The sequence below is a fragment of the Diabrotica virgifera genome, chromosome 1 (assembly GCF_917563875.1).
Source record: "Diabrotica virgifera virgifera chromosome 1, PGI_DIABVI_V3a".
NCBI classification, from domain to species: Eukaryota; Metazoa; Arthropoda; class Insecta; order Coleoptera; family Chrysomelidae; genus Diabrotica; species Diabrotica virgifera.
This window is the reverse complement of record NC_065443.1, coordinates 78,462,630-78,486,921: the sequence shown is the minus strand read 5'-3', so window position 1 is coordinate 78,486,921 and position 24,292 is coordinate 78,462,630. Positions and strand designations below refer to the sequence as shown.

The 24,292-nt window shown below is 33.4% G+C and overlaps 1 protein-coding gene across 1 annotated transcript; it reads left to right on the top strand.

The window, feature by feature from the left end:
* Positions 1-4,462: 4,462 nt before the first annotated feature.
* LOC114349392 (uncharacterized) lies at positions 4,463-20,943 on the top strand. Its single transcript, XM_028299748.2, has 3 exons — positions 4,463-4,630; positions 12,980-13,102; positions 20,667-20,943. The coding sequence occupies exons 1-3, from the start codon at positions 4,549-4,551 to the stop codon at positions 20,873-20,875; spliced, it is 414 nt and encodes a 137-aa protein (XP_028155549.1). The 5' UTR covers positions 4,463-4,548; the 3' UTR covers positions 20,876-20,943.
* The last annotated feature ends 3,349 nt before the right edge of the window (positions 20,944-24,292 follow it).

Here is a 24,292-nt window from a genome sequence, read left to right as displayed (position 1 = left end):
ATAACTCGATTAAAAATTATTATTATGAAAGTCATAAAGTTACCAACTCAAAGTTTAAAGCCCCCCCTGCAATAGCCTAAAGAAATTTTTGTCATTATTTTATTACTAACTATTATTTTTAATAATTAAAAGTGAGCGCTAAGCATGTATTGAAGCGGCCGTCCGCGAGAGAGAGATGTACAATATTCATTGGACGTTTTAAAAAAATACCGATTGGAAGTCAAAAATACGTTTTAAAAAAATTAAAAAGGAATTTTGAGGTTATATGTATTGTACACTCGACCTACACGGAGGTATGTTTTGTAGAAGCCTCATAAAAATTTTAAATTAATTGCAACTTTAAACAAAAAAAAATAGAAAAATTGACGTTTTTGTGGGGGCAGGGGAAGGGGTGGTGGGCTAAAAATGTGATTAGTCTTATTTTTTAATCACATATAACGTAAAAAAATGAAAAAAAATATTATGTATCGATCTCAAAAAATATCATTAAGCCCGCAAAAACCCTTACATAACTTAAAAAAAACATGGTTTTTGGGGGTTTAAAGGTGTTTTGCCCAATTTTTGATAATCCTAAAATACTCAATTATTTCAAATTATACATAATCTATTAAAAAAACCTTGAGTTGATCTATGTTGCAGTCTATAAAATGGAGAAAATCCCTAAAAACCCCATAAAAAAACAGTTTTCCGGATTTTTCAAGATGGCGCACCTGACGGAAAAAACTGAAAAAAATCAGAGAGATAGCTTTTGATAGAATACACAAAATTCAAAAAAAAATTGGACCTGCAGCCCCCTCCAAAAAAAAGTTATAGGTTTTAAAAAAGTTTAAGAAAAATTTGAGGTGATGTACACTCGATCTAAGGGTCCATAAAAAATGGACATGTTTTGTAAAAGCCTCAGCTACATGTGTGAATTTTTTGAAATTTTTAAATCAATTACAACCCAACTAAAAAAAAATAAATCTAAAATCTACGTTTTTGGCTGTGGGGGGAGGAGTAAGGGGGTGGCGAGTAAAAAAACCGCGTTATCTCATTTCTTAATTGCACAGAACGTAAAAAAATTGAATTCTGAGAGTGAGGGCATTTTGCCTATCTTAACGGGGGGTACCCATTTAGGGTATGATTCCAAAAGTCTCAGCATTCCGTGTAATAAGAAGGTGCTAAGTTAATTTTTGCATAAGTTATGAATATTTATAAAAACTCAAAATTTATGATTTATTTTGCAATTTTGTAAGCAACCAATAAGGATAGACATACATATTCAGCGAACGCTATAATTAAGTTTTTTATACGAGTTATAAGTTTCTTACTCTCTCAAATTTGTTTGAAATGCTTAACTTTTTGGTAATAGACGAGAAAAGCGAAAATTTGCCGTTTTTTGATCTTCATTTGTTTATGACTATGTATATCATCAAAATCGGCTGCAGGAAACATATATGTAGGTTATTATTATAGATGTCCATACTACTCAAAAAATTTGGTTTCGGCCTGGAGGGGGTTGTGTCACCAACACGATATTTTTTTCCTTATTTCTCTGAACTAATATTCCGAAAAGATTTTTGAAAAAGCCCTCGAAAATATTGGAGAAGGAATAAAAATCAACGGAGAATACGTAAACAACTTAAGATACGCAGACGGCACCGTTATTCTTGCGGACAGTGCTGAGGGTTTGCAACGACTTTTGAATGTCATAACCAGAGAGGGAGATAGCTTGGGGCTGAATATAAACACAAATAAAACCAAAGTAATGGCTGTTACACGTGCACCAAATGTCGTCATTAATATTTTTATCTATAACAAACAGATAGAACCCGTACAAAGATTCCAGTATCTTGGTTGCTGGATAACAAACGATCTAGAGCACGAGATAGAAATTACTTGCATGCATAGAGTATGCTAGGTCCGCTTTTCACAGAATGAAAAAATTCCTTATAAACTCTACCTTATCGTTGGATATCCGATACCAATTTGTAAAAACATTAATTTACTCCATATTGCTATATGGAGTGGAAACATGGACTCACGGAATTACAAGTATGAGGCGTATAGAAAGAAGCCTTTGATATGTAGGTTTTTCGAAGCATGCTGAAGATCTCTTGGACAGAGCAGGTGACCAACAACGAGGTGCTGAGAAGAATAGGGACTGAGAGAGAAATCCTAAATATTGTAAAAAAACAGAAAAACGAGTTATCTAGGACATATTTACAGAGGAAAAAAGTACAATTTTTACGACTCATAATGGTAGGGAAAGTGGAAGGAAGAAGAGGTGCAGGAAGAAGAAAATGCTCCTGGCTGAAGAACGTAAGAGATTGGACAGTCATGGACACACATTCGATACTAAAAACCGCTCAAGATAGAGAGCAATTTGCTGTAGTTATAGCTAACCTTCAGCAATGGAGAGGGACCTTAAGAAGAAGAAGAATGTGATCCTTACTTAAGTTATTTTAATTGTGTTTGTAAATGTTTAGTAACTTAATTTTTATTTCAATTAATTTTTTGAATAATAATTTTTTTAATAATTAACTTTAAAATCACTTTCTCTAATTGGATAGAGCTTGTACAATGTCGTGTGTAGTGAAGTAGTATCCAGGAAGTGTGGAAGTACGGAGAAATGTCGTTGTTAGTTTCGTTGGAGGTTATGTGGGGGAGAATGAGTCTACGAATAGGGGCACGGGGAATACTATTGGAGCGCAGTCAGACTAGTTACGCCACTGCATTGTCAGTGTTTTTCATTTATAACGTTAATTTTTTCATTTTTTTCTATTTTTATTCTACACAAAAAGTGCTAATAAACATTTTTGTTCAAAATGATCTCAGCTACATTTCTTATTTGAACCATTTTTTCTACTCGACGCCGACGTACAGATTCTTAGTAAATCGATATTTTTCGTTTTAAGAGAAAGCTCGGGGATAGGAGTGGCAAACTTTTTTGCATCTTTTTTACGATCTCAAAATTGAGATTCTCAGCAAAATTCAGCTTGTTTGTATGATTTTTAGAGCTTTAGTAGCATTTTTGTTTGAAATATTTCAAAATATTTTTAAAAAATTTAAACGCAGAATCATAGATTACGTTATTACCGAGGGCTGACAGTCCCTACGAATAAACAAAAAGTTTCTTTTAAATGATATATTTGAAATTAAAAATCAGACTTTTTCTCTTTTTCACCCCTGTGACTTATTAAAATAAATGAATTTTCAAAAATATTTATTAGTTTTTTCAGGATTCGATAAAAAATTATTACATTTAGAAAGAATTCGACCGAAATTTTGCACCTACGCTCTCAAACAGGATTAAAGTATACAGTGCTAGTCAAAAGTCCGTACCCCCCTCGTATCTTTTGAACGGTTATACATATAATAGTGAAATTTGGAGGGAGGAAATAAACGGACGTACGCTTCTTAACTAGTCATGACAGGTGACGTAATAGTGACAGATGACTTTACAGCGCCACTGTGACAGATCATTTTAAATGGGACCTTATGGCAAGTGACACCTCATTTGAAAGGTATTGATAAAACCTATTCAGTCATACTAATTTTTTTGGGTTTAATTTGATTTTGATTTTGGTGAATAAATGAAATAAATATAACTTTGTAGTTTCGCATTTAATTATTAAAAATTAAAATGTCCGCCCATGGTTATTTTGTCAAAAAAGTTGACATTTTTCAGCTCTCTAGTAGTTTTTACGTCAACGTCAACCTTTTTGACAAGTAACCATAGGCGGAGGTTTGAATTTTTATTAATTAAATGCGAAACTACAATTTTATATTATTTCATTTATTCATACAAATGAGTTTAAACTCAAACAAAATTAGTATAGCTGAATGGGTATTTTCAATACCTATCAAACGAGGTATCGCTTACCATAGGGTACCATTTAAAATTATCTGTCACAGTGGCGCTGTAAAGTCATCTGTCACTTTTACGTCACCTGTCATGACTAGTTAAGAAGCATACGTCAGTTCATTTCCTTCCTCCAAATTTCACTATTATAAGTATAACCGTTCAAAAGTTACGAGGGGGGGTACGGACTTTTGACTAGCACTGTATACATGTTTGTAATCAGTATTTCAAAAGCTTTTAAATGAGGTGTTATTATGATGTACTTTCCCATTTAAAAAAATCAAAGTTATGCTTGTCATCTGAAGAGGTATCGCGTAAAATTCGAAACATTGATGCTATAATATACTATGATTATTTTAAGAATCGACCTGTCCGAGCGTTTTGCTTATGTGCTAAAAATAAATAAGTTAATAAGGGGGGGTAACACTTATTCCAGCGCACTGTATATTTTGTAAATAAAAATTTTAACTTTTGGATACATTTACCATGAAATATCATATTTTGCTGAACAAAATTTTTAAAACCACTTCCAAGATGTACATCATTTTTTACCGCAATCTTGGTAATATATAACGGATATTCCACACCGCATATTTGTTTTAAAATCCTTATCAGCTCATACTTATGTATAATAATGATTGTACAATAGGATTCATTCCAAGATAGGTATTAGAGTAAATCGGTACTTCAGACGATTACAAAAAATGTCCATAATGAAATCCACCAGTTTTTGTGTTTTTTTGTCGATTTTTGTTTTGTTTGTTGTTGCTCAAAATCTACCCGTAGGTAAGTCATTAGCAAGATTTAATAATTTAAACTTATTTAACATGTTTATTTTTATATTTAAATAGTTTTAGTTTTTTTAGATATTTTTAACCATTCTAAAAAAAATCATTCTTGACAGTTCTCTCTAAAATCATTATTCTTGAGATTATATTGTTGAGACAGTTTTCTCTAAAATCAATATTCTTGAAATTATAACTATGTACTATAGAAAAAATTTAACAAATATCTTTTTTCTTATTTATGTCACCTATCTATTGTGTATGAGTCAATTACTCTTGTAGCACGTGACCCACCATTATCATAAGTAACAAATGGAAAATAAGCAAAAATTTGAGAGTATAATATCTAAATATTGATTCTCAAACTATAGAGTCAAGAAAAGGCAGGTATCACTTTTTCAATAATGTGTGTTGTCACTCATCATCATCACTAATGGCGTTACAACTCCTCGTGAGTCTTTACCGCATTTACTATTGCCTTCCATGTTTGTCGGTCTTATGCCACTGATTCCCATTGTCTTACTATCATTTCGGTCCAGTTGTATTGTCTGCTGAATATCCCGTTTCGATGTTCCTTCCTTCGCTATCACTGTCTCTACAGCTTTAATATTCAGCGAGGAGTTCTTTCACACGTACGTACTTAAACGGCTGAACAAGGTGTTGGAGAATATTTGGTATATTGTGTTCAAAAGAGGTATACCCCTGTAATTTTTACATTCCAACAAATCTCCCATTTGGTACAGTGGACAGAATGATTCCAGTGCACCATTCCTCTAGCATTTCTTCCTCTTCCTAGTGAACTTAGACGTACTTAAACATATGTACAAGGTGTTGGAGAATATTTGCTATATTATGTTCAGAGGAGTACCTCTTTTTTAATTTTTAATTTAGCATCTACTGATGAGTTTATTTATAGCATTTTTTAGTTTCATTCGGTATTAGACAGCAGGACCCCCGCAAGGCTGATTAGCGCCCGCGTGCGGCACATATTTCAGTGCCCTTTAAATTTACTATATGTAAACTAACAAATATTTTTGAAAAATTTAAACTCAGAATGAAAGACTACATTATTACTGAGGCCGAAAGTCCCTGAAAACTTCTATAATGTTTATTTTAATAAGTTGCAGGGGTGAAAATAAAAGAGAAAATTTAAGATTTTTAACAATTGCAAACATTTAATTCAAAAAAAAACTTTTTATTTATTTTAAGGCACTGTCAGCCCCCGGCAATAACGTTATTGTCATTCTGCGTTTAAATTTTTTAAAAATACTTATTAGTTGTCTCAGGATTCGAAAAAAAGAATACATTTAAAACACATTGAAAATTTTGACGGGCGAGATTTTGCGCCTTTCCTCTTAAATTTTTTGCAACATTAATGAAGCACCCTGCATATTAAATTAAAAATATACATTTAAGTAAATAAACAATATTTTGTCATTTCAAAGTTTTCAAACACATTTATACAGGATGTCTACATAACTAGGAACCATATGGGAAGACGTTTTATTATTAGATCATTTTACGAGAAAAAGTTCTGCATTGTCTAGAACTTAGAATGCAACCATCAAATATCGAATTTTATGAATCTTATACGAGGTATGTCAAAAAATATGAATTTCGGCCAAGAGCAAAGTACGTTTAGTTTTCACAATATTGACAGGTTATTATGAAAAGTTGTTCAGCATTAAAAACCATGTTTCTATATGCAATTACATCCCTCTAATTGAAATATATTCTGATCTAGAAAGGCACATTACTTTTGATCGAAACGCATACTTTTTTACATAATGTATCACATATAAAATTGAAAAAAATTGATAGGATTTGATTGTTGCATCTTAGATTTTAGACCATGTAAAGCTTTTTAGAAAGAACTTTTTATCGTACATTAATTGTACTTTTCAACAACGCTCTTTTCATTTATTAAAAATAATGTGATAACTCTTTTATTATTATTCATTAATTAATCAATAACAATAAAAGAGGTATCGCATTATTCGTAATAAATGAAAATGGCGTTGGGTATCTGTAATTTGAGAAACTTCACTTTTTACGAGTAAAACTGCTTGATCCAGCAAGTTGTGTTTTTGTTGAAGTAAAACTGCTAAGTTGCGTTTTATGGGTGTTAATTTATGGTTCTACGCATCAATGAGTGTGATTTGATGTTTATTTCACTATTTTGAGTGTCGCTTTAGTTTACAACATAAAATCGATTGGATGGTATGCCAAGCGTAATTCAATCTGCTTCAAAGAAAAAAATTAGGAAGGAACAACAAAATGTAATATATTTTTGACGGGGTAAGTTCAACATTTCAGGACGGGAATAATTATTTTTTCAGTAGGTAATAACACAATATTTGATTTTTGAGATTTCTCTAGCTGTTCATGAAATAATTAAAATTGTATATAAAAAATGATAATCTCATTTAAAATAAATATTTCTTATTTACCAAACCTTCGGTTTGGCGCCTTGGCGCCCCTTTGGGATTACGCCCGCGTGCGCCGCACGCGTTGCACGCCCGGTTACGGGGGCCCTGTTAGACAGTACCTACCCACCTACTGATACAATCATATTTATAATAATTAAATAGTACCTACTTATTAATGCCATTTTACTTTTCTTTCTGTGAAGAATTCTTTTTATTATCCATGTAGTAATTATCATATTTTTATGCTTTTGGAGCCCTTTACTTTTTATTTTATTGCTCCCCTCTAGGGTGCTACGTCCATAGACATAATAAGGATAGACAAGGCATACTCAGCCAAATAGTGTAACGCGTTATGTCCATCGATGGTCTATCTATCTCTTTTTACTAAGCGATCTCGCACATGTGGCGGAAAAAGATGACTAGACCACGCAAAGTGAATATTGACTAATGACGTCCTTGATATTCTCGTTACACCTCGATGCACAGAGCGGCCCATACCTTACCTTGTCTATTCTTATTACGGCTATGGCTGCGTCCCACAAATTGAGAACCGTTGATGTAGAACAAAATTTAAGATTTAGTCTAGCCTTTCTGTATTTGTAAAAATGAGAATGCTTCGTGTTTTACCGGATAAACTTTTAAGTATTACAGAAAGCAAATATTAGGTACTATGGTCGATATGATTATGAATAGTAAATATGTTGATAACACAAATAGAACACAGGGAATATTAATTTATATTTTTTAAACAGATAAGTGTGCAATATTTACTTTTAACCTTCAAACATCGGAAATTCACTATGTATTATAATATAAGGTGATACATAAGGAATGAGTTTTATTTTACCTGTAGCCTCTATAGCACGAAATATAATTTTTTCATTTAAAAACTGTGTAATTAGAAACAATTGTCTTCTATCTTCTTATCCATTGCGTCCGTTTGCTATTAAGATTATGAGCCGAATTTTATTAGAGACTGGGCTAAGGAGCTCTACATATGTCAGGTCAAACCACTTACTTATGTTTGGCATTCATGAGTTCCTTCCTCTTTTTCCCTAGGCCGCTTCTGCTACCCACTTTTACTTGAAGGACAAGTTGCTGGTGACGATATTTGTTATGCATCATCCGATGACCAAGGTATTTCAGCTTTCTCTTCTTCCTTGTAAACCTAATAATTTGGTATTGTTTACATTACCAGAGAACGGCAGTTCTCGCCAGTGGCGCACACTTACACCCCCTACACGCGACACTAAGTATATATACACGAAATTTTCGATTTTCTAAATCTGACTGAATTGAAAATTGGGCCAACTCCCATCTTAAAGTTCAGGAAAAGACTCATCCATTCATATGTCAACCATCCATTTCGGTCCAAGGGTGTGGATTTTAGGGCCCTTCCTATTTAGGGTCTGTTTTTCGTTCTCGTCCCCAAAACTCCCAAAAACTTCGAAAATTTAACTCCGACCTTTGCGGCTTCTAATAGAGGCGATCATTACCTTACCAACGCATGTCTAATTTTGAAAATCGGTTATACCGTTCAAAAGTTACCGAGCTCAGAAATATGAGTCAATTTTTATTTAAAAAAGGGAAAATGTTTGTGGATATGTATGTATTGTATGTGTGTGGAAAAGTTAAACCGATCTGAATTTTTTTTCTGTGTTTGAAGAGGGGGTGAGGGCCGATTCAAAAACGGTGTAGTTTGTGAGTTAGACTACTCATAACTCAGCGTTTGTAGGACTCTAGACGAATCTAACGGTGTATACCTTATATCCGGGAAAATTCGAATTTTTAAGTTATAGGCTTCATAAGTATGATCAAATATATTTCTTTTGAGAAAAACGGTTTTTCAAGCTCAATAATTCCTATAATAGCTTCCGTTATCATACTTGACCTTAGATGCATAATATACTACTTGCCAATACGTTTCAAACTCATGTTTAGTGAACAAAATCGGTTAAGCCGTTTAGAAGTTATTAAGCTACAAAAGTATAATCCAATTAACGATTATTCCCTAAATGGTTTATGTAGTTGTAGTGGTTACGACGCTAATTTGATCTGGCAACGGGCAATCCGAGTTCATTTACCGGCCATCCTAATATTTTTTTCAATCTATTTCGAATAGAAAAAAAATCTAGTGTACATTCGATGGACACTAGATCATTTGTGAGATAATGCGACAAAGGCGACCATTTATAAAGCTTAACGTGTAATCGAGAAACATTGAATTCTACTTTATACATTTAATTTATAAGTAACTTTGAAGAACTCCTGATACAAGAATAAAAAACCGCTAAACGCCGTAAAAATGAGTGGCGCATACAATATTCCAGCTGCAAAAGATCTGATATGAATATTACGTGGCGCGAAAATGTATTTTCATCTTGATGCAAAACAAAATTCTAGTTTTATTTTAAAAGATTTTTTCATAATATTTGCTAAATTTTAAGTAAACGCTTCACAAAAGAGTTTCAAAAGTCAAACTGTATCAAAGTTACTCTTTTGTGGCGCGTTTTACTTCAAATTGGGCAAATATTATGAAAAAATCTTTTAAAATAAAACTAGAATTTTGTTTTGCATCAAAATGAAAATAGATTTTCGCGACACGTTATATTCATATCAGATCTTTTGTAACTGGAATATTGTATGCGCCACTCATTTTTACGGCTTTCAGCGGTTTTTTATTCTTGTATTATAATATCTAATCCGAAAATGCATCTATATAACTACGTTTTAAATTTATATAGCCTGATAAATGTATACTGCCTATTAAATTGGACCTGATAAACAAATATTTAAACAAAAAAGGACATAGAAAAGGAAAACAGTTAGAAATAATAGCAGACAATTTTAGAAGCAGAGAAAGTTAAAAAAAAAGAAGAGGGGCATCAAAGCTTTATTCAAATTTTTATAGAATTTTACACAACGGTTACTTTTGGGGGTGTAGCAGATGAAATAAACTGATCTTCAAAACATTTCAAAGACATATAAAACCACATATATAACAAATAACAATAATATAAACACAAAGAAAAAAACAAGAATACATAACAACACGCAACAGCAGAAGAAGTAAAAGAACTAAGTTATAAAGAAACTAAAAAATAATAACATGCCTGATATGGAGAAATATTTCTGCTGGCAGAAATCTTGAAAAAGGCGAAGTAAGATTAGAGGATAAAGGAATAATGATTAGATGACTTGTTTAAAAAGTAAATACAAATAAATTTGTCTAGAATTGAATACTTATCATCATCATTCTGGCGTTACAAATCTGTTTGGGTCCTAGCCTCCTCAAGAATTTTTCTCCGGCCGTCCTTATCAATCGCCTTCCTCCGCAAAGCAAGTATTCCCATATTTCTCATGTCTTCATTGATGTTATCAAGAAACCTTGTACTGAGTCTTCCTCTTCTTCTCTGACCAATGGGTCTATCAAGAAGCGTTTTTGTAGCTGGGTCAGTTTGTTCCATCCGCATTACATTACATGTCCTACCTACCTTAGACGTCACACTAACCTACCTAAGATGACAAAATGTTAATGTTTTTTATGATATCTGGTTCCTGGTATATTCTATAAAGTTGGAAGTTTTACCATTAGTACCAAAGTTCGAACGGACATCTTGGATTTTAAAGCACCCTAATATATGTCTGTGTAGATATTGGCATTGAAGCCGACCCGGGCCGACCGTCACATGTAACACCGTTGCCGTATCCTCTATTTTTTCATACTATCACGTTACAATTTTTTGTGATATTATATTTGTGTGTGAAATGTATCATTTTTGTGTATTTTAGGTATGTTCTAATATGTTATGTATATATAGATTTTTACTTGATTATTTTAAATCATTGTGACGTTTAACTTGCTAGAAACCTTGTAATATTGTATTGTGTACCTAATGTGTTAAAAGTAAGTAGTTTTGAAACACCAATTAAGTAAAGTTTATTATGTTGTTGTTTTCACCAATTTTGAAAAAATGTGAAAACATTGAATTGTCCACGTCCGTCTGTCCGTCCGTCCGTCTTGTCTGTCTGTTTGCAAACTCAACTCCTTCGTCATTATACCAGGTAGAATGACAAATGAGGTGTCAAATGAAAGCTTATAATCCAAGGATGGTACTAAAGATGTGAAGTTTGACATAGGCTGTCTGTTCGCCTGTCCGTCCGACCTGCTATAGTGACGGAGGAGTTATATTCGCGGACAGACAGACAGACGGACAGACAACCTAGGTCTAATTTCTCACCTTTACTACTATCCTTGGATTATAAACTTTCAGTTGACACCTCATTTGTCATTCTACCTGGTATAGTGACGGATGAGTTATACTCGCGGTCGGACGGACAGACGGACAGACAGCCTATGTCAAACTTCTCATCTTTAGTACCATCCTTGTATTATAAGCTTTCATTTGACACCTCATTTGTCATTCTACCTGGTATAGTGACGAAGGAGTTATATTCGCGGTCGGACGGACAGACGCACAGACAGCCTATGTCAAATTTCTCACCTTTAGTACGATCCTCGTATTATAAGCTTTCATTTGACACCTCATTTGACATTCTACCTGCTATAGTGACGGATGAGTTATATTCGTGGTTGGACGGACCGGCTGACAGACAGACAGCCTATATCATATTTCTCACCTTTAGTACCATCCTTGTATTATATGCTTTCATTTGACACCTCATTTATCATTCTACCTGGTATAGTGACGAAGGAGTTATATTCGCGGTCGGACGGACAGACGCACAGACAGCCTATGTCAAATTTCTCACCTTTAGTACGATCCTCGTATTATAAGCTTTCATTTGACACCTCATTTGACATTCTACCTGCTATAGTGACGGATGAGTTATATTCGTGGTTGGACGGACCGGCTGACAGACAGACAGCCTATATCATATTTCTCACCTTTAGTACCATCCTTGTATTATATGCTTTCATTTGACACCTCATTTATCATTCTACCTGGTATAGTGACGAAGGAGTTATATTCGCGGTCGGACGGACAGACAGCCTATGTCAAATTTCTCACCTTTAGTACGATCCTTGTATTATAAGCTTTCATTTGACACCTCATTTGTCATTCTACCTGGTATAGTAACGGAGGAGTTATATTCGCGGTCAGACAGACAGACGGACAGACAACCTAGGTCTAATTTCTTACCTTTAGTACTATCCTTGGATTATAAGCTTCAATTTGACACCTCAATTATCATTATACCTAGTGTAATGACGGAGAAGTAAATGTTATTATTCTATTATTCTTGTAGGTATATTTAACATTGATTGAAATTATGAAAGAAATATATAGAAAACAGCATGGCAACACTGTGATGCACAAACATAAAAATGCAGCCACATTCAGCTGTGCCAGCTGTGCGTTACATAGGGTGCTTTAAAATCCAAGATGTCCGTTCGAACACCCAATATTAATACTTGTATTTTTTTAACATTAGACTACGATTTTCAATATTGTGTTTGTTTGAATTTTCTTCGAAGATTTTTAAGCATTGTTAAGGACGAATTTTTTTTAATACGTTTTTCTGTTTTTTTTTTTTTTGTTTTCTTTCCCTCAAAGGTACTTTTCACCGTATATTTCATAAAATGTTATCCAGGATTGACAATTTCTGCAAATTGAAAGAAATATATAGATGGGCGGTTAATTGTGCCGGTGTGTGTATTTAGACGATGAATTGTGTTGATTTTATTTAAGAAATAATCACGGCCATACAATTTTTTGTCTCTATCTGGTACACATATATTAAAAAGAAATGAGGTACTGAAAGAAATCTTTAAAATTGAACTATGTTTCTTTTTTTAAGTTACAGTAGTTGCTCGGTTAGATCTGATCATTCTTGTTTTGGTTAAGCTTCTTATTTATGCCTATGTATACAAGCAAATAACATTTTTTTATTTTTAGGTTACGCACTTGAATGCTACCAATGTGAAGCCAATGCTGGGATAGGTTGTGAAAAAAACTTTACATCAGTCCTTCATGAAAACTGCACAACTGGTTTTTCCTGCGGTAAAACTGTCTGGAAAGGTATATAATAATATATTCATTATATTTACAAAAATTTACAAAATAGAAGACTGATTAGTAAAGGTAAAGGCAATAGTTACAAATAAAAAATATCGAATCAATTAACAGTAATCCTATCTCTTATTCAAATATATTTTATTTTTTTATTATCTCTTGTTTTCATAATTATATCGATAATGCCTATTCAAGACAAATCTTACGCACAGCCTATTACTTTAATTATTGACAATATGCAGATTAAAAATGTGGAAAACTTTACGTAGGTTGGAAGTGTCATAATAGAACACGGAGGTACAGAAGACGATATTCTTATAAGGATACGACAAGCATTCAGCATGCTTAACCCTGTTTGGAGTAACTACTTTTTTGCGAGTTTATACGACAATGACAAAGATCCGAATATTCCAGTTAAATGTCATGTCTGTTCTAGTCTACGGATGTGAAACCTGGAAAGTGGGAAAAACCCTTACAGAAAAACTGCAGGTCTTTGTTAACAAATTTTTACGAAGAATTGTTCGTATTTTCCGGCCTAACACCATCAAAAACGAAGATCTACTACATCTGACCCAACAAAAGAGGGTAGAAAATTAAATAAAGTCCAGAAAGTGGGATTGGATCGGTCATACAATCCGAAAAAATAGTTCCAGTATTGCAAAGACTGTCCTAGAGTGAAACCCTTAAGGAAAAAGAAAAAGAAGTCGCCCAGCACAAACTTGGAGAAGATCCATCATGAACGAGATTAGAGGTCAAGGAAAGTCTTGGAATCAGGTGAAGGTCTTAGCGCAAAATAGAACCCGATGGCGCGTTTTAACTGAAGCTCTATGCTTCACTTAGGAGTTATAGAACCTTATAATATATTACTTTAATTATAAGTAGTCTTTTTATTATTTCTATTCTTTTGTTTCTATTAAACTCTTACCAGAGGTTTACTGCGTTAAATTTCTGAACCTTTTATTCTATTGCGTTTCGATACGTTTTATGCAGTTTTGAAGCTGTTATAATATAGTATAGTATAGTTGATCCAAATGCTGGCATAACCCAGACATCCAAAGTGAAAGTTATCCTTCAACACCAAATTGTTCTATATGGTCCACATATTGTTTAGTAAAAAGTTACACCATTTTGAGCGTCCGGTTTGGGAGGGAGATGGGAGAGAAGCCGGTAAATTAGTAGTTTTTTTACGTTTTTCGTCAATATTTCTAAAACTATGCTTTGGCGTAAACAATGTTATATACCAAAATATTCTACATGACATTTAAAACAAAAAATGTTCTATACATAATTGTTATAAAATCAACGGTTCCAGAGTTACGGAGGGTGAAAAGTCGAGGTTTTCGATACTTTTTATATTTTTTGAGCAATAATTATGATATAACTATACCAAAAACCCAGACATCCAAAGTGAAAGTTATCCTCCAACACCAAATTGTTCTATATGGTCCACATAATGTTCAGAAAAAAGTCACACCATTTTGAGCGTCGGGTTTGGGGGGGAGAGGGGGGATAAATCGGTAAATATAAAAAGTATCGAAAACCTCCACTTTTCACCCTCCGTAACTCTGGAACCGTTGATTTTATAACAATTATGTATGAACCCTTTTTGGTTTAAATTTTATGTAGAACATTTTTCTATAGAACATTCCTTATGCTAAAGCATAGTTTTAGAAATATTGACGAGAAACGTAAAAAACTACTAATTTACCGACTTCTCCCCCATCTCCCCCCCTCCAAACCGGACGCTCAAAATGGTGTAACTTTTTACTGAGCAATATGTGGACCATATAGAACAATTTGGTGTTGAAGTGTAACTTTTACTTTGGATGTCTGGGTTAGGCCTTTTTTTTGACCAATTATACTATACTACCTCCGTAACTTTGGAACCGTTCATTTTAGAAGGGTTATGCATAGGGCCTTTTTTATTTCAAATTTAATGTAGAACAATTTTGTGTAGAGGGTTGTTCATGCTAAACCGCTGAGTTTTAGAAATATTGACGAAAAACGTAAAAAACTAGGAATTTGCAGATTTCTCCCCCCTCTCCCCCCCAAACCCGACGCTCAAAATGGTGTGACTTTTTTCTGAACATTATGTGGACCATATAGAACAATTTGGTGTTGGAGGATAACTTTCACTTTGGATGTCTGGGTTTGGGTCTAACTATACCATACTAATAGTCTAAGATCCGAATAGGAGGTCGAAATATACCCATCCGCTTGCCGGATGAAACATTTTTTATTAAATTTCATACATCGACAAACACGACCAGCATAGCTATCCTTAAGGGGGGACGTAGGGGTTGAAATCAACATTTCAAGCACATTTTTGTGAATTTTTTTTAAAGTATGACAAAATTATTTTATTTTTAAATTAAATAAGCGTATTCAGTATAATTCAAAGAATACTTAAAAAAAATTCAAGGAATAATATTAAAAAATAAGCCACCGGTGGCAAATTTTTAAAGACACCTCGAAAAAACAAATGGATTTTGTGGTGGACATCCGAACTTATCATTGGATCATGGTAACAGGGCCTATTTTACCACTAGGCCCGTGAGGCACCTGCCTCGGGCCCGCATTTTAATGGGGCCCGGAAAGATCACCAAAACATTTTTTATTGCAATAACAATAAATTTTCAAATTTCTTTCATTTTACGAACAGGAAATGTTAAATGATGACTCCACTGTTGATTTTCAAGCGACTTCACCTGTCACAAGTACATCTCCGTCATCTCCTATAGAAAACGACAATGCCAATAACTCTTTTCCTAGCGATATAGGGGGGATTGGCCAAAACATTTAAACCTAGAGTTTCAATTCAACAATATGTTATAAATAATCAACCGAATCAATATATTGAATAAATTAGTAAACGTGTTGCACAACTGGATAATAATAAAACCAGGCATTTGCAAAATGCAATCTTTTATAAAACGAAAGCTAATGGGGGGGGAAAAAGATTTTCGCGAGTGGATAGTGTACAGTTCTAAAAATGTAGCCGTGTTTATTGTTACGTTTGTAAACTGATTTCCACGAAAATTATTGTTTTTCTAACTTTCGATGGGTATAATGACTGGAAAGATATCAATAGGACAGTTATTCATCATGAAAGATTTCCTGAACATATTTCATCAATCGGTACGTTAGTCAAGAGAAGTAGTGCAGGATGACAAATTGTAACATTAATGAGAAAAAGTTATTTAGAAGAAAAGGAACATTAGAGAAACGTTCTTCAACGAAAAATAGCAACCATTAAAATTTTGTCCAAGAACGGTCTATCCTTTTATGGTTCAACAACCAAATTATTTACAAAAGGAAACGACATTTAAGTGGCGCATTTAAGATGAAGACATCCCGATATTTTGGCTATCAAAATAAATACAGATTTGAATTTTTGCACGGTCATACAGGTTGAATGTTCACATTTTTTAAGATACTCGGCTGAAATTTAAATTTTAAACGCAGCCTACTGCGACTCCACAAAACAGGGTAAATTTTCGATATTTTGCTTGGCGTTAGAGATATCGGAAAAAAGTTATTTGAAATATTGTTCATATAGTCCTGTCGCCAGGGGGGGTACAACGGCCTTCTTAATTCAGATGGACTTACCCAAGTTTTTTTTATGTATTTTGGCCCGTAGAACACGAATTTTTTGGGTAACAGTTGATCCGGATGTCGATAAGATTGTTATAAACAAAGAAGTTGAGGAATTACATAACAGCGATTTCTCGCAAAACAAAACATTTTTTGTATTTTTTGGGTCATTCTAACCAAAAAATGTTCCTACAAGTTTTTTCGTAGGATGCATAGTTTTCGAGATAAACACGGTTGAACTTTCAAAAAATCGAAAAATTGCAATTTTTGAACCCGAATAACCTTTGAATAAGAAATAAAATAGCAATTCTGCTTACCGCCTTTAAAAGTTTGAGTCAAATTATATCTGTTTTGAATATTTGCATTGCTAAAAATTTATTTTTTGATTGTTAAAAAAAGCTATAAACACATAGTGTTTCCCGTGCCTAATACATGCGTTTTAATGCATGCTACGTAGAAATAGCCTCGCTTGCACTTTTACCTCTTCTACCTACTCGTTCGATTTTAAATGAGAAATCATTAAAAACATCACTCAAGCACTAGGTGTTTATAGCTTTTTTTAACAATAAAATAATAAATTTTTAGCAATACAAATAATTAAAACCGATATAATTTGACTTGAACTTTCAAATGCGGTAAGCAGAATTGCTATTTTATTTTTTAATCAAAAGTTATTCGGGTTTAAAAATTGCAATTTTTCGATTTTTTGAAAGTTCAACCGCGTTTATCTTGAAAACTATGCATCCTACGAAAAAATTTGTAGGAACATTTTTTGGTTAGAATGGCCCAAAAAATACAAAAAAATGTTTTGTTTTGCGAGAAATCGCTGTTATGTGATTCCTCAACTTTCTTGGTTTATAACAATCTTATCGACATCCGGATCAACTGTTACCCAAAAAATTCGTGTTCTACAGGTCAAAATACATAAAAAAAACTTGGGTAAGTCCATCTGAATACAGGAGGCCGTTGTACCCCCCTGGCGACAGGACTAATAACAAAATTCGCACTTTTAGTTTTTTCATTATTTGTGCGAAAAGTGCGAATTTTGTCGTGCAATTTGGTATGTGGGGTCAGAATAAGATTTGGAAGTACTTTTTCTAATAACTTTTTCCGATAACGCTAACGCGAAGCAATATATAGAAAAGTTACTCTGTTGGATGATTCGCAGTAGGCTGCAATTAAAATTTAAATTTCATTTGCTATCTTAAAAAAATGTGAACCTTCAACCTGTATGACTGTGCAAAACTTCAAATCTGTATTTATTTTGATAGCCGAAATATACCTAGAGGTGTCTTCATCTTAAATGCGATATGTCACAATGTTTAATTGTTTAAATATAAATTTTATTTATTGTTAATAAAAATTTAAATTTCTGGTGCAACTATTGCTATTAAATAATTATTTCATTTAAAAAAGTTACTATTACTATTAAATCATATTAAGGGGCCCGAAAATTGTGTAGTGCCTCGGGCCTGATTTGAAGTAAAATAGGCTCTGCATGGTAAACAAAAAATTCAAAAAGATTTTACTAGCTTATATGTTTATCGAGATAACTCCGTCGAGTTTTTTTAGTTATAACGATATTTGACTTTTTGGTATCACTCAGAAATCAAAACAACGAAATTTTTTGCACCAAAAAGGGCGAAAATCAACATATTTATTATTGTTAAGTAAAAAATAAGCATAAAACAAAAAATATATCTCAAGGAATGTCTAAAGAATATATATACAAAATTCCAGGTGAGTCGGTCAAGTAGTTTTTGAGTTACAATATCTACAGCCTTTGAAAAAAGCAGTTTTGATGAAAAAGCGTTTAAAGTATTATCAACTTTTATTTTCAATTTCTTTTTTGTCTGACAAATCGTAAAATGATGCACACCGGAATATCTTTTTAAATCGCGGAGTAATTTACAAAAGAAAATGAGAACAGCTGTTGACCGTTGTTCATTACGTTCAAGCGTGTTCAAGCGAGCTGACGCGAACCTGCTGCAAAGCGAGTCGAAGATAGGGATATTCAACACTATCTCCCTACCTTCGATTCGCTTTTCAGCATCTTCGCGCCAGCGCGCTTGAGCGTAGTGAGAAACTGTCAACAGCTGTTCTCATTTTATTTTGTAAATTATCCCGCGATTCAAAAACATATTCTCGTGTGCATCACTTTACGATTTGACAGACAAAAAAAATTAAAAATAAAGAATTGACAATACTTTAAAAGCGTTTTTCTCAAAACTCCTTATTTCAAAGCCTGTAGACATTCTAAGTCAAAAACTACTTGACCAACTCACCTGGTATTTTGTACATATTTTCTCTAGATATTCCTTGAGGTAACACTGTCGAGATATTTTTTGTTTATGCTTATATTTTGTTTAACAATAATAAATATGTTGATTTTCTCCCTTTTTTCTTTAAAAAATTTCGTTGTTTTAACTTCTGAGTAGTGATACTAAAAAGTCAAAGATCATTTAAATTGTTACCTCGAGAAACTAGCTATTTATAAGCTAATAAAATCTTTTTGAGTTTTTTGTCTACCATGATCCAATGATAAATTCTGATGTCCACCGCAAAATTCATTGTTTTTTTGAGGTGTCTTTAAAAATTTGCCACCGTTGGCTTATTTTTCAATATCTTTTCTTGAATTTTTTATTGAATATTCTTTGAATTATACTTAATATGTTTATTTAATTTAAAAATAAAATTATTCTCTCATACTTTCAAAAAAAAATCAGAAAAATGTGCTTAAAATGTTGATTTCAACCCCTACGGCCCCCCCTTAAGGATAGCTGTGACACGATTTTGATAGGCAACCCATGCTGGTCGTGTTTGTCTATGTATGAAATTTAATAAAAAAAAATGTTTCATCCGGCAAGCAGATGGCTGCATTTCGACCTCCTATTCGGATTCCGTACAGAAGCTGTAAATACAAAAAGTGTCAAAGGACAAAAATAGTGTATTTATAGAAAAAAAATTGAATTGGTTATTTCTAAACGGCCTCATCTCCACTGTTATAAAAACGTGAGTTATTGTCGCCACTTTATTTAGAATGTTTTAAGATTAATTTGTGCGTAAAAACGTCACACCTCCGCTATGTGCTAATATTAATCTAGATAGATAGATTAAAGGAGGTGGCCTTTTAGCCTATTCCACTGCGACCTTTTTAGATCTATTGTGGTCCTCTAATCCTATATTACATTCTCTAGCCTGACTCTTTTTAGAAAATCTAATAGCTTCGAGACTGAATCTTCCATATAGCTCTTTGCCGGTAGATTTTCTTCTCCTAATGGAAAGAACCGCACATTTGCCAGACTGTCAGACTGACATAGAATGTGCTCTGCTGTTTCTTCTTTCAGGTGACAGAATCTGCACAGATCATCATCTGACAATCCCATCAGCTTCAAGTGCCTATTCAGCTTACAGTGCCCTGTTAGCAGACCTACTATGACTTTAACTGTTTTCCTGTCTTTGCTTATTAGGTCTGCCGTAAGTTTTGGCGAATGTTCTGTAATGAACTGTTTCGCTTGTTTTTAATCTGGTGAATTCCTACACCACTCCAAAGGTTTGTGAGCTACCCACATTCTTTAAGCCGTTTTCATTACCGCCGTTACAATTCCGCAGAAGGGATGATTCTGCGGTCCATTGATGAGCCTTGTTTAGCCATTTCATCTGCTTTTTCATTGCCCTGATGACCCTCGTGCCCCGGTACCCAGGCTACCGTAACCTTGCTAAGGTCTCCTAGTTTATTTAATGCACCCACACAATCCCATACTAGCTTAGAATTGACCTCTACAGAATTGAATGCTTAAGCGCTGCCTTGCTACCCGTGATGTTGGAAACGGAACAGAAGTGAACGTAGTAATCAATTACCGTTATTTCCACCTGGAAAACTGTGACATCCTTAGATGGACTTACCGGGAATTGTATCCCTTGATTTGTCCCTATCTTTAATCTTTATATTAATAAAATTTTACTTATGTTTCAGTTAACGATGTAACAAGATATGAAAGACGATGCGCTGCTTCGACATATTGCGAGGACCAAAAAGCAATAGCAACAAGGGAAAACAGAACACTCGTTAGTTGCAGTTTGTGTAACGCGACCTTGTGCAACTCTGGGAACCATGTTAACATTCCTATTGTCACCTTAGTAATATCAATCTTGGTTTCACTCAAAGTAGTCTGTAATTTTTAAATAATATTATTTATATAAGCGAATATTGTCATCTTTAATTCTAATAAAAATGGAATGTTTAATTATTATTAATTATTCTAAATACACGATAAACAGGGTAGAAGAAATTTCTAAATTCAGGATGTATAATACAAAGATAAATTATACGATATCCATTTTCTTCTCGAGCAGTATACTTCAAGGATCAATTCTGTATTTCCTCGTATCTTTAATAAACATCAATATTATAAGTATACCAATAAACCAATAAATAGTTAGCAAAATTGGAAAAAAATTCTAGAAATGGCCTATGTTAAATATCTCCCCATAGTCTAGGCGCCAAATAGAGGTCACCGTGTCCTTTTCAATTCTGATGGACAAACTCAACGGTTTCTTATGGATTTTTTGTTGCTGATTACGAATTTCGAGGGTGTATTTCGATCCGAGTGGTCAAAAAATTGTTATAAACAATTGAATTGTTTATAAGGCTCTGACTCATAAACTAAAAGAGATAAAAAAAATTGTTTCAAATAAAATTTGTTCCTTAATAAAAAACGAAGAAAAAAACGTTTACTAAACTTAAATCCAACAATTATAACTTAAGATATTGTAAAATTAGTGCACAATACAAATTGCAAATTGCAAAATAAGTAGGGGAGAGTTGGATAAAACGGGATAGTCGGATAAAACGGGATACCTGGCCTAGAGACCCAACTAATGGTGCTATCAATCGGACAACGACGGAAACTTGTTATCAGTCGTCATTTTAACATTCTCAGTTCGTTTTACCTCGATGCCACTATTTGATGAAAAGTTGTTGTCTTTAGAATTGTTTGACTCTATTTTTTGGATACTTTGTACTTTTCAGTGCGTTGTTTTCTACATAGTCCAGAGAAATAAGATTTTTCTCGTGACACATCCCCCTCCAGGCCGAAACCAAATTTTTTGAGTAGTATGGACATCTATATTATTAACATATATGTTTCCTGCAGCCGATTTTGATGATATACATAGTTATAAATAAATGAAGATCAAAAAACGCTAAATTTTCGCTTTTTTCGTCTATTACCAAAAAGTTAAGCACTTTAAACAAATTTGAGTGTAAAAAACTCATAAATCGTATAAAAAACTTCAATATGGCGTTCGCTGAATATGTCCACCCTTATTGGTTGCTTATAAAATTGCAAAATAAATCATAAATTTTGAGTTTTTAAAAATATTCATAACTTATGTAAAAATTAACTTAGAACCTTCTTATTACACAGAATGCTGATACTTCTTGTACTTAAATTATATTTTAAATTTCAAAGCAATTGGTCAAATAGTTTAAAAGTTATTTAATTTGTTTATCCCAAATTCATTTTTTTTTTGCAACACTACAAGTCAGAAAATTATGAGGCTACAATCATACTTCGGACAGTTTATGAAATAAGAACATTTATACTATTACCATTATTAAAAATAAATGACAAAAAATAATTTTAAACAGTGTAAAATTATTTTGAAAAAACATGTCGATTTTTTGCTTACTTAAAAACAATTAGAATAACTTTTTAACCGTTACCTCTAGAAAAATTATTTTTTCATATTTAGAAAGACTGAATTTTTATACACATTTAGAAAGAAAAACAACTGTCCTAGGACAATTAGGGACAAAGTTAGCCCCCCCCATTTATTTAATTTACATGTTTTTGCAAAATAATTTTGCAAGATTTGTAATTATTTTTTGTAATTTTTTTTTTTTTTAATTAAATTAATACTGTAAATTGCCTTCTTCCATAAACTATTCAAAGTATTACTTTAGCTTCATCATTTTCTGACTTACAGTGTTGCAAAAAAAAAATAAATTTGGGATAAACAAATTCAATAACTTTTAAACTATTTGACCAATTTCTTCGAAATTTAGGGTATCAAATTAAGCACCATAAGTCTCAGCATTTCAAAAAAAAGCTTCTACAAAAAGCCGAGGCTTCTACAATTTGCAAGCCATACGGATGCTGAGACTAAGGAAGATGAGGGAATTCTACAATTTACAATTCACGTCCCATCTGCTCAGCGCGGTAAAGTTCCAACGAGACTGGTTCCCTTCATACTCCACACAGAGTAAATGTAAATAAAAAATGAATAACCATTTTCAATTTCGTTGCAAAACGAAAATACAGCCGAACCATATTCCAGTCCAATCAGAGAGTGCTGCAAGCACCTCTACCGGTTTCGAAACTTATTAGTCTCTCATCAGGAGGCACATATGCTGCTCTCCCTGATCCAACCAAAACAAACCCTAGCGTGCAGTCCCGAATTGCAACGAACGAAATGGCATAGATGCCCTAGCGGCAACTGCTAGCAAAAGACTAAGTTTTCACTCTAATGGTATATAGCATATCCCACCAGAATGAAAACAATGGGAACCTTCTCTGGTTACACCTCCGAGGCTTCTACAATTTGCAAGCCATACGGATGCTGAGACTAAGGAAGATGAGGGAATTCTACAATTTACAATTCACGTCCCATCTGCTCAGCGCGGTAAAGTTCCAACGAGACTGGTTCCCTTCATACTCCACACAGAGTAAATGTAAATAAAAAATGAATAACCATTTTCAATTTCGTTGCAAAACGAAAATACAGCCGAACCATATTCCAGTCCAATCAGAGAGTGCTGCAAGCACCTCTACCGGTTTCGAAACTTATTAGTCTCTCATCAGGAGGCACATATGCTGCTCTCCCTGATCCAACCAAAACAAACCCCAGCGTGCAGTCCCGAATTGCAACGAACGAAATGGCATAGATGCCCTAGCGGCAACTGCTAGCAAAAGACTAAGTTTTCACTCTAATGGTAAATAGCATATCCCACCAGAATGAAAACAATGGGAACCTTCTCTGGTTACACCTCCGAGGCTTCTACAATTTGCAAGCCATACGGATGCTGAGACTAAGGAAGATGAGGGAATTCTACAATTTACAATTCACGTCCCATCTGCTCAGCGCGGTAAAGTTCCAACGAGACTGGTTCCCTTCATACTCCACACAGAGTAAATGTAAATAAAAAATGAATAACCATTTTCAATTTTCATTCTGGTGGGATATGCTATATACCATTAGAGTGAAAACTTAGTCTCTCAGCATTTCGTTTAATAAGAAGGTTCTAAGTTAATTTTTACATAAGTTATAAATATTTATAAAAACTCAAAATTTATGATTTATTTTGCAATTTTCTAAGCAACCAATAAGGATAGACATATTAAGCAAACGCCATATTGAAGTTTTTTATGCCGTTTATGAGTTTCTTACTCTCAAATTTGTTTAAAATGCCTATTTTCTTAGTAATAGACGAAAAAAGCGAAAATTTACCGTTTTTTGATCTTCATTTGTTTATAACTATGTATATCATCAAAATCGGCTGCAGGAAATATATAGGTTATTATTATAGATGTCCATATT